Below are 12,638 nucleotides of genomic sequence, written 5' to 3'. Positions count from 1 at the left end.
CTAGACTGCAAAGAGAAATATACATAGACCTGACTAATGGCAAATATAAGTAAAATACATATATTTAAAACTTTATAATACATAAAGCGCCAAACCATAGCTGAGAGTGTCTTAAATAATGATACATACTTACCGAAAGACACCCATCCACATATAGCAGATAGTTTTCAGTACTGTTTTTCAGCAGAGGTAATGGTATATAAGAGAATCGTCGATCTGAAAAGGGAGGTAGGAGATGAATTCCTACGACCGATAACCCTTGAAAAGATTTCCAGTGAGAGAAACTATAAAATCAATAGCTCTTCACATCCCTCTGACAAACACTGTACTCAGAGGAATTGGGCTTCAGAATGCTTAGAAGTGCCGATCATAGAAGAAATCATAAAAATCAAGAACAAACTTAATTCACCACCTCCATAGGAGGCAAAGTTTGTAAAACTGAATTGTGGGTGTGGTGAGGGGTGTATTTATAGGCATTTTGAGGTTTGGGAAACTTTGCCCCTCCTGGTAGGATTGTATATCTCATACGTCACTAGCTCATGGACTCTTGCCAATTACATGAAAGTAAAATATTAACACCTAAATGAAATGACACAGCCCATATGTTGCATGTCATTAAAAAAGTGTAATAGCACGTGTCTTGCCACCAGAGGAGACATGGTATTTTGCTATAACTAACACCTTAGTTTAAAAAACACTGTACGTCTATCATTAAGGGATTAAAGAGCCATAAAAAGTTGAAAAATTACATGTTTTAATTCATTAGAGAATGTCATTTTAACACTAGCGATCCTGCAGTTACACAGCTGAGTCATGCACCTAGCACTGCTGATTGGTTATTCAGTAGTTTCTGCTTGGGAACAGCAGTGCTCTGTGGGTGTCAAGCAGTACTTCAACTGAGTTAAACCCCTTTGCATGGGTTAAACACAGAAGTGCAGGGTCACTAGTCTTAAAATGACATGCTCTGATGAATAAAACATGTCACTTTTTACTATTATGGCCCTTTAAGAGAAATAGATTGAAAAGTATCTTAATTATTAATTATTAAATTTTGCCTTTAAAAATTCCCTTCTTTAACAAAGACGACAATGCAGGAATAACTTGCTACTTACTTTGCAATGGAGAGATATGCATCAGTCTGTTCTGAATGCGAGGTAGAAGAATCTTCCAAAGTCTCTAGCAGGGGTAACAGCTGCGACCCCTCTGAACTTATAGCAGTCATTTTTCCTGAACGGCGCTATAAAGCGAGTGGAGAAGGGGAAAAATTACTCAAATGTATAGTACCATAAAGGCCTGAATTTAATGTACATTAAATCTAAATACATTTTATAAGCACAGTAATGAAGTTATTCCCCCACCTCCCCTTTAGTCATATCGTTCCTGAATTCCAGTGCTGACATGTTTGCACATGTACAGTAGCTCTTCATATATCTGCAGTGAATGCTAAAGTCATGATTCAGATAAGGCATGTATTTGTAAACAAATTTTCCAATTTACATTCACCAAATTTGCTTGTACTGCATGTACTGTTTGTTCATGTGTGCCATATAGATAGTGGAGTTATGCATTTTAGGCAACTAGTGCCGACATAAATGTCTGTCAAAAGATCAGAGATAAAGAGGTAGTCTGCATAAGCTTAGATACAAGGTAATCATAGAGTTAAAATGCATATTAATATCAAAGTGTTGGTTATGCAAAACTGGGGAACGGCAACTAAAAGGGATTAGCTATATTTTTAAACAAACCTTTTTGGTGTTGACTGTCCCTTCAATTAGAGGAAGGTACATAAAATGTATTAAGTAGATAAATATTAGAGCTGCAACAACTAATCAACATAATTATGAAAATAAATGTCAATGAATCTCATAATCGATTATAGTTGGTTTGCAATTAGTTGGTCTGTGCACAGCACCAGCTGCTTCACTCCAATGAACTCCTGCATATGGTATTGTGTTTTATGGTTAGGTCCTTAGCCTAAAGGACGTCTACAGACTTTACTTTTCCCTTTTCAGGACAGTATGAGTTTATTTTAAGATTACAACTACTCCTGGCTTATGTTCAGCCCATAAATAAAATAGGAGTCAACATTTGGATTATTTATATTAAAATCAGGTGATTAGGGACTATGCTTATTATTTACACCTAACCCTTGATTGATGGGATTTGTTATTTGTATTAAATTGCTCTATTATCTGTTTGCACAATCATTAGCAGATTGCTTGCTATTGCGGATTATATGTACTGTATTGATAAATGTGTAAGGTTTTGTCCTGTTATTGATAGTCCTTAGCGCTTCATTAAAAAAAAAAAAAAAAAAGTGATATTTACCAGATTCAACATTAATAAGTATATATTTGTCATTTTAAGAGCAGACTAGATATTTATACCCAAACCTTATTGTTTATTTACCATTGCATATAGATATTCAAGATATTTTTATGTTAGAATTCACTTCCAGGCTTACATTATTGACAGGCCCCTTGCCAAGGAGGAAAGCACTTTGCATTGGTGGAGAGCTAACAAAGAAAAAAAATCCCACCTTGGCAAAAATCCTACTTATGCATCTCAGGCACCTCAGCACCATATGAGCGCCGCTTCTCTGCTGCAGGCAAAATAGCTTGCAAAAGAGAGCCAGCCACAGCCAGGAGCATGTCAGCATTTTTGCATTTCAATGCAAAGTTTCTGAAAGAGTGAACAGAACGTTATAAACAGTGATCATCTCTTTCTAGTGCTACCTCTTTTCAAACAGTTTGTGGTTTCGTTTAATATAAAAATGTGTTCTGCTGCTTAAAAAAATTTAACACAATGTAAAGTTTTAGTCAAAAGTTTTATATTTGTAACACAGTATGTGGAGTTTATTTTACATGCTGGAAAAAAAAAAATGATTTTTTTGTATCCGATCGAAAAAAAAAAACCTTTTAATCTTGACAGCAGCTCCAGCTTCCTCCACCCGTTGCAAAGTCTCTTCCTGGATCTAAAATGAGGAATTCGGTTTCCTCCAATCACAGCATTGACTCAGACACTGATTAACCCGGGGGAAGCCGTGATTGGAGGATGACCTATCCATCATTTATGACATCAGAAATGGCTTGTGACGGCCGGAGGAAGCTGGAGCTGCTGTCAAGTTTAAAAGCCAAGTTTTTCTTCACATCAGGAGTGAAATGTAAATTTTGATGAATTAAAGTGCCCCTGTTTTTAATCTAACTTTTAAAAACCGGACACTTTAGCATCAAAATTTACATTCACTTTAACAAGGAAAGAAATCTGATAAAAAAAAAAGAAGATACAGATTTTACAGTAAAGGAATTCACAACTTTAATAAAAGAATATTTTTCTAATTACATTACATTAAATTTGTGCAATTTATGTGTGTATTCTCTGCAGAGACTATTCCTAAAACCAACAAACTGAATACTAGGCTTGGGAAAAAATGTAGCAATGCCGCATTAGTTTGCTAAACAAATGCAGAATATGGCTGCAGGATTCAGCTATTTTTGGTGCTGGTTATATCAATGTGAAAGTGCAACAAAGAAAGTCCAGATTCTAAAATGATGCCCATGCCTACTGAATACTGCCTCAAAATGTAAGCATAAAAATTTGCTAAAACTTTATTCCTTGCAACTTGTAATAAATTATGTATGAATGTTGACAATTCTTATTTCCCAGTTCACAGAGACAAATCCAATTTTTAAAACACATTAAGTATGGACTTGGTCCATTTAGAAATACATAATCAGAATTTTTATTGAGGTATTTGTAGCACTAGTTTGTCCAAGAATTTTCACTTTAAACCACAAACTCTTAGCAATTAAATTGTAAGCTGCATAAAAATGTACCTTCATATCTGAAGAATTTTGCAATAATGCTGCTTTATTTTGTCAAATGAGCATATTTTATGTATTTTTCTTTCCACCGATTTCCCTGTCCCCCAGAACAAAAGAACCCTTACTAACCAATCACAAACTAATGCACAGATATAGCATTAACTGTTTGCACATGCACAGTTAAAGGGACATTGTACACTAGATTTTTATTTGCATAGATGTTTTGCACATTATCCATTTATATAGCTCATCTGGTAGTGTTTTTGTAACAATGTATAGTTTTGCTCATTGTGCTGATTTTCAGACTCCTAACAAAACCCCAGAGTGTAAGATGTATACACGTATTTACAGATTCTTGCTGGCTCCTGTTTTGTGCCTTTTTGATATACAGGAAGGGGGGGGGGGGAAAGAGTCTCTGCTCTTATTAGTTATTTGTAGAGCACCAACAGATTCTGCAGCGCTATAAACATAGGCGTGGTATACAAGGTAACATTTATAGGGATAAATGGGTAGATGGCACTGCCGAGACGCACTGTTTTAGTCAGCTCTTATGAAGGTGATCTACAAACAGCTGGGCTCATAGGCTTACATGCTAAGGGGGTTCAGGGAGATAGCAAAGGGGTTAGAAAAGGTTAGTGTAGGTTGTATGCATCCCTGAGCAGTAGAGTCTTTAGGGAGAACTTGAAGCTTTCAAAACTAGGGGAGAATCTTGTGGAGGAATGTGTGAAGTTCATGAGTACAAAAGTGAGGTGTGTGTAAGAGAGAAGGGCTAATGAACAGTGCAGGTGTTGAGTGGGAAGGAGTAATTAGAGTAGTTTGTTAGAGACAAGAAGAAGCAAAAAGAAACAGTAAAATGTTGAGCATTTTTACAAGAGGGAAACAGTGAGACACAAAACACAGTATTACAGCAGCACTTGCATTGTTCTAACTCTTGTATACTTATTTTACCTAATTCTTAATGCATCACTTATAAATGCTCACTTAAAGGGACAGTCTACACCAGAACTTTTATTGCTTAAAAAGATAGAGAATCCATTTATTACCCATTCCCCAGTTTTGCATAACCAACACAGTTCTATTAAAAAGGGACACAAGTCAAAATTAAACTTTGATAATTGAGATAAAGCATGCAATTTTTAACAAATTTCCAATTTACCTCCATTAACAGATTGTGCAGTCTTTTTATATTTACACTTTTTCAGTCACTAGCTCCTAGTAAGTATGCAAGAATTCACAGAATATATGTATTTGCATTTGTGATTGGCTGATTGCCGTCACATGATACAGGGGGAGTGGAAATAGACATAACTGAAATTTGTCAGAACAAATTCTACTATTCATTTGAAGTTCAGACTAAGAGGTATTGCATTGTCTTTATTATGCATTTGTTGATTATGTAAATCTCCTGTATTTATTGGTCCTTTAAAGTGAAGGTAAAGTCAAACACTCTATTATAAACAATTATAGATATCAAGGCAAATAAATATGTTTCATTCATCAATATTCCCCAAAATATATATTACCTGAGATATCTTATTTTATTGTCATGTAATCGGCTTTCCGAAAATCAACCCGTTCAATGGTTTTTATTTTTATAAAGAACTATCACGTGGTTGAGCCATCCAATTGATTCTCTGGCCGTTAGGCGGCCGTCAAATTTCGTCATCAACAGATGGGTCTATATGCGCATGCGTAACATTTTCTACTTCTCATTTTCCATCCGCGCGCGTCCTCATTTCGCGCATGCGCAGTATAAACTTTAGGTAGTAGTCATAGTAGGAGCTGCCAAGGAACTTGCTAAGAATTTTCGCATGCGCAGTAGAGAGCGACAACCGGGATTAACGCATGCGCAAAGATCGCTGAGAAAAAAATGATGCGCATGCGCTGTTATTCCATGCTCGATGTGCACGAGCGTAGTAGACAGGTATAGAGCGGGTGGGACCGCTCTATACGTTACAGTATCATAAACCCGGAACTTGAGGGTGGGAGGAGAATCTGCACGGAACGGTAACAAAACTATTGTTAGAAAAATACCTAAATAACTAAATATTTGTAAAAAAACAAACCTAGCGACTGGATTGGAGTTATTAAAAGGATCCTAAATACCATTGCTGCTTAACAAAACTTTACCTTCACTTTAATATACTTTTTACCTGATTAACTTGTATCTAAGCCTCTGCAGACTGCCCCCTCATTTCAGTCGTTTTGACAGACTTTGCATTTTAGCCAATTAGTGCTGACTCCTAGGTAACTCCATGGGCGTGAGACAGTACACAAAATTAGAAGAAAAAAAAAAAAAAAAAAAGCTTAAAATGTACTTAGATTCTCAAATTTGCTTTGTTCCTATGGTATTACTATTGAAGACACCTAGGTAGGTGTGTCTGGAACACTACACTGCAGGAAACAGTACATCCATCTATTGCTTCTGCAAATGGATAACATTCTTCCAAAACTGCTGCCACACAGTGCCCAGACACGCATGCTTACATTACTACATCTCAACAAAAAGATACCAAGAAACAATCTGAAGGTAAATTAGAAATCTATAACATGAAAGGCTATGTGGGTTTCATTGCTATTTAAAGGTTAGCAAGCAGAGTACACAGTGCAATTTCCCAAGAGAAAAGCTAAAGTTAAAAAGGGACAGTGAAGTCAAAATTAAACTTTCATGATTTAGATAGAGCACCGAATTTTAAACAACTTTCAATTAAAGGCCAGATAAGCGGAGCACAACATATCTTTTGCACTGAAGCGATATTTGCACTTCACTTTGTAATACCAGCGCACGCTAATGTGCGCTGGTATTACAAGTTAGATGCAATGCAAACACGATCTCGCATTCACATTGCACTGAAGCATTGCGCTCACAAGAGAGCACTTCAATAGGCTCCAATGGGAGCCTTGTTCTGATGCCGTCAGTTGGCACCAGAACATCACGCAACAAAAGGGTAAGTAGCGCAGCGATGGCAGCATATTTTTAAATATATATGTATAAGACTAAATATATTTATGTGTTAATATGTGTATTTACACATATTAATACATACATGTATATAAGCATATACATTTACAGGCAAAACAGTCCCTATAAACCGCATTTAAAAAAAAAAAAAAAAAAAAGTCAATATTTTTTAAAATAAAAAATAAAAATAATGCCCTCTACTTTGAGGGCATTTGGGGCACTTTTAGAAAATTAACCTGAGATCCGTTCTTTTTAATTTTCTGAGTGCTAATTGCTACCGTTAGGCCACTGTAGCAATAACCAGCCAATTGTAATGTCTGGTTAATTATCACACGCCAGCAAACTGGCAGATATGACATTTGTGAGCACAATAATTTAGTGCTCCACTTGTAATCTAGCCCTCACTGCAAAATCGGGTGGACTTTATTTAAATCAAATTAATTTAGATCATGATTTAAATCGCTAGCAGGAGGACTCAATTTAAATCATGCTTTTTTTTGTTTTTGTTTTTTTTACAAAGTTTTAATTTTAAATAAAAAGATTATGTTTCCAGAAAATACTTAGTGACATTAAACCCAAAAAATTATTTCATGATCCAGACAGAGAATACAATTTTAAACATTCCATTTTTTTCTGTTATCTAATTTGCTTCATTCATTAAATATTCTTTGTTAAAGAAATATTAATGTACACAGGTGAGCCAATCATGAGGCAATCATAAGCTACTGAGCCTATGATATGCTTTTCAGGAAAGAATTAAAAGAATGAAGTAAATTAGAAAACATTAAAATGGTATTCTCTAGCTGAATCATTAAAGAAAATTTGCGTTTAATGTCCCTTTAAATACACAGATCATTGAAAATTATTAAATTATTGGTAGGAGAACTATCTCCAGTTTAATAGGTTCATATTTGATCAGCTTTTCAGTCGTATTTTATTGGAAAGAGAAAAAGGATTACCTTAAAGGGACACTGAACTCAAATTTTTTCTTTCGTGATTCAGATAGAGCATCCAATTTTTAAGCAACTTTCTAATTTACTCCTATTATCAATTTTTCTTCATTCTCTTCCTATCTTTATTTGAAAAAGAAGGCACCTAAGCTTGTTTTTCTTTGTTCAGTACTCTGGACAGCACTTTATTGGTGGATGAATTTATCCACCAATCAGCAAGGACAACTCAGGTTGTTCACCAAAAATGGGCCGGCATCTAAACTTACATTCTTGAATTTCAAATAAAGATACCAAGAGAATAAAGAAAATGTTATAATAGGAGTAAATTAGAAAAGTTGCTTAAAATTTCATGCTCTATCTGAATCGCCAAAGAAAAAAAAATTGGTTCAGTCTCCCTTTAATAACAATTTAAAAATAGCTTTAACTAAAATAACATTTCAATTTTATTTTTTGTCACTCCCTCCTCGCACTTAGAGGGAGATATATAAAGCTGAGGCGGACAGGGGCGCACATACGCACCCGTGTCCGTCTCAGCTCGCGTCTTGATGGCTGAATTCCCCTGGCGGAATTCAGCATTGCACACGAGCGCTATTTTGAGCTTGTGTGCAATCCCGCCTCCTTTCCACACACAGCCAATCACGCGAGGGCAGGAGCTGTCAATCTCCCCGGTCGGACGAGATGGCGAAAATTAAATTTTGCCAATTTAGAGGTGGTAAAAGCTAAAGGGAAGCAGCAGTCTGATGACCGCTGCTTGTTAAATACGGCGAGCAGGTTCTCTTGTGAGAACCTGCAGCCGTAGTGGGTTGAAACCCCTACTGGATTTCAGAGTGCCTAAGCATCATTGGGAAATGTAGTTCTGAAACATCTGGAGGGCCAAGGTTTTCCATTACTGCTCTAGGCTGTCTGAGCATCATGGGAAATTAAGTTACAAAACATCAGGGGGCCATGGTTGCTGACCCCAAAAATAATGTTACAGAAATCCGTTAGAGCATGATATTCTTTATGGATTCATGGAATTTACAAAAAATATAAACGTTATAGCCATATGCTGCATAGATAAAAACGAATCCTTATTTGAGGATGAATACCCTTTGGATTACAAAGTACCATAAAGGGACATTATACACATTTTTTCTTTGCATAAATGTTTTGTAGATTATTTATACAGCCCATAAAGTTTTTGTTTTAAAAATGGAAAGGTTTTGTTTATTTTTAAATAACATTGCTCTGATTTTCAGATGCCTAACCAAGCCCCAAAGTTTTAGGAAAATACTGATGTATTCCTACTCCAGCTTGCTTCTGTTTGTCTAAAGGGTCTTTTCATATACAAAGCAAGGAGGGGGGGGGGGAGTGTCTGATATTTCCCACTTGGAGTGGGTGTTCCAGTAACCTTTTAAACAGAGCTAAACTGGAAGCTTCAAAGTTTTTAAATGGTTTTATACTGGATTTTTATATCAGTATCTGTGCATATTATTCTTTATATTAGTGTCCATTACATGCAGTTATATGAAAATTGGTGTATACTGTCCCTTTAAATAATAACTATATTTAAAAGGATTTTTCATTAAAAAAACGCATTTTATTTAAAATAAGATTTTTTTAAAATATATTTTTCTCAACCCTGCGCACAATCATACTATATGCACTTTGAGGCACCACAGTTACAACTGAGCATGTGCAAGAAGTCACAGAATATATGCATATACATTTTATGATTGGCTGATGGCTATCACATGATGCATTGATTGGAAAGCAAAACATAAGTAACGTGTCAGAAAAGAGAAAATTTTAAGCATCTTCCCAATTTACATTGAACAATGTTGCTTTGTTCTCCGAGTATCCTTTTACCATTATTAGCTAGACTCAGAAACAGCAGTGCACCACTTGGAGCTAGCTAGTGATTGATGGCTACAACTATATGCTTCTTATCATTGGATCACCAGATGTGTTCAACAAGCTTCCAGTAACACATTGCTACTCCTGAGCCTTCTCTTCAACAGTGGATACTAAGAAAAAGTGAATTTGATAAAGAAATTTGACTTTGTCCCTTTTTTGTTACAGGTTTAAAGTTTTGCCTATTTCCACCCCACCCCTAGAAAATGTGTTTGTTATCCAACCTGCACCCGAGACTAGAGTAAACCTTTCTTACATTTACTTAGCCTCAGATGACCAGTTATCCAAAGGGTAATTTGCAGCAGTGAACCTGCTGTCACATATTTAAGAAACAGTATTTTTCTTTTGCCTCTTCCACCTCAGAGGTGGCAAGATCAGGAGTGAACCTGCTGCCACATATTTAAAGGGACATTATACACTAGATTTTTCTTTGCAGATGATCCATTTATATAGCCTATAGTTTTTTTTTTTTTATTTATTTGTTTAATGTACAGTTTTGCTTATTTTTAAATAACATTGCGCAGATTTTCAGGCTCCTAAGTTTGAGAATACTGATATATACCTACTTCAGCTTGCTCCTGTCTCTGTAAAGTCTTTTCATATGCAAAGGAAGGGGGAGTGTCTTTTTGCTACAGAACCACTTTTAGTGGATGGTCCAGCTAACCTTTTCAACAGAGCTAAACTGGAAGCTTCTAAGTAAGTTTTTTAATGTTTAATACTGGATTTTTAGATCAATATCGGTGCATATTATTCTTTATAGTAGTGTATTACATGCAGTTAAATGGAAATTGGTGTATACTGTCCCTTTAAGAAGCAGAAACTTTATTTTGCCTCTCTGCTACCTCAAAGGCAGCAGGATCAATCACCCCAGCACTCGCTCGTTTTGGGGTTGATTGACATGCCCTGCTCTTGGTTGAGGGGAGGAAAATGCAAACTGGCTAAACACACAGTAGAAGCACCACTCAGGATCCACATAAGACTGCTGGTCTTGAGTAGAAACTGCTGCTGTTCCAATCAGCAGTGCTTGTTGCACGATTCAGATGTGACTGGCAATGCTGATTTGGTCATAGGCATTTTTTGCTCAGGTACATCAGTCCTCCAAATGGAACCTGCAAAGGGATTAAACACTCAGAGGTGCAGGGTCACTAGTTTTAAGATCACATGTGTACAAGGAACAAGAGGTCCACCAGTATAAATGTTTACATTGAATTACAAGCCTATATCATATACACTTGCACCTTTTTATAAATGCAGAAAAATTGTGCACAATGTGTTATACAAGGTGTCAATGGTTCTTAAAAAGTTCAGTTTTACTTTAGAAGAAAAGAAAAAAAAATCATGACACCCAATTAGAGACACCCTCACACTTAGCCCTCCAGAGGTTTTGAAACGGTATTTGCCATGATGCTCAGCCAGCTGATATGCTGGCTGAGCATCATGGGAAATGTAGTTCCAAAACCTCTGGAGGGCCAAGTTTGAGGATGTCTGCACTAAACAACAATGGTAATTTATGAAAATATGTATGCAGTAGTATACACTAAACACACAAAGTGTTTCATACAATATATGTACTTTATAGCCTTTAGAGCAAAAAAAAAAAGCTGCAATGCAGTTACACCTGTATGCTGCACTCTCTAGCAGTGAAGGGATTAAATAAATGATTACATTTTATTAACTTACTTGAGAAATCCACCATAATATGCAGTCGCCAAAGGAAAACACAGTTTTGGATAAATGTATATTGTTTTTATTACACCACGTATAGTAGTGGAGAGGATGAAGATGCCTAATGTTATATTTATATAATTAAATCTTTAACCAAAAAAACAAACAAAAAAAACAGCCAATGACTATGAGATACCACATACTTTTTCAACAATCCCAACAGCCTGAGCGTCAAAAGTCTATATATTTAACTGTTTGACTACCATAGACAGGAATCGTAATGTATTAGATGGCCTATTTTCACTGACAGACTTGTCAAGCTGATTAACCGTATCTTTAAACATTACATAAGAATTATACAGTGACAACATATGACAGGAGAGCACCTCTGTTAAAAGGTAAACATTACTAACGACACTGAGGAAGCTGTCTTCAGGGGGGTATAGAATGAGCCACAACACGTGTATTAACATCAGGCACGACCACGTACTAACTGAACAGCTTATATGACAAGTTCGTGTATAGGTCTGCTGTCCCCATGCCAACCAGTTCTGCCTCACCGTTTCCATTTATCAGAACAATTTATGTTGCGGGAAAGCCACACATTCGCCCCTCAGATTATTCGGATCCCCAGGTAACACAGCACCGATCCCCTTCCCTAAGCTCCAGGGCAGGCTCCTGATTTACCCGCGCTCACCAAACACCTCCCCTTCCCTCTCCCGCTTCTAAAATGGCGCCAGATTGGTTAGAAGTGAAGGGGCGTAAGTCGAGCAAGAGCTCATCGATCGCTGGGGAGTGCAGAGTTATCGATTGGGAAAAACAACAGCTTTGCAGTGACCTGGGTTAAAAATAATATACTGATGTATGTATGTATGTATGTATGTATGTATGTATGTATATATATATATATATATATATATATATATATATATATATATATATATATATATATATATACATATACACATATATACATGTACACATATATATATAAATATACATATACACATATATATATACACACACACATATATACACATATATATATGATATATATATATATATATCATAGATCCGCACTCACTGGACTTTCAAACATCTAGCTCTATTTTTTCATTATATATATATGTATATATATGTATACACACACACACACATATATATATATATATATATATATTTATGTACATATATATAATATAAATATATATCCAATATAGTAAAGATACGCACTCACTGGACTTGTGTCACTTGTGATATTTATTATAGTGACGTTTCGGAGCAACAATGCCCCTTCTCCGAAAACGTCACTATAATAAATATCACAATTGACACAAGTCCAGT

General features: G+C 35.9%; 1 protein-coding gene across 1 annotated transcript in view; it reads right to left on the bottom strand.

Annotated features, from left to right (window-relative positions):
* Positions 1-11,994, bottom strand: part of RIF1 (replication timing regulatory factor 1) — a 675,273-nt gene extending 663,279 nt beyond the window's left edge. The window contains exons 1-2 of the mRNA XM_053712714.1: positions 11,855-11,994; positions 1,113-1,237 (exon numbers count right to left, since the gene is read on the bottom strand). Of these exons, the coding sequence (XP_053568689.1) occupies positions 1,113-1,237; positions 11,855-11,863 (134 nt within the window). The 5' untranslated portion in view covers positions 11,864-11,994. The remainder of the gene's footprint in view (positions 1-1,112; positions 1,238-11,854) is intronic.
* Positions 11,995-12,638: the final 644 nt, after the last annotated feature.

This window comes from Bombina bombina, chromosome 1 (genome assembly GCF_027579735.1).
Source record: "Bombina bombina isolate aBomBom1 chromosome 1, aBomBom1.pri, whole genome shotgun sequence".
Taxonomy (NCBI): Eukaryota; Metazoa; Chordata; class Amphibia; order Anura; family Bombinatoridae; genus Bombina; species Bombina bombina.
Note: the sequence above shows the minus strand (reverse complement) of the source record. Positions and strands in the feature narration are given on the sequence as shown.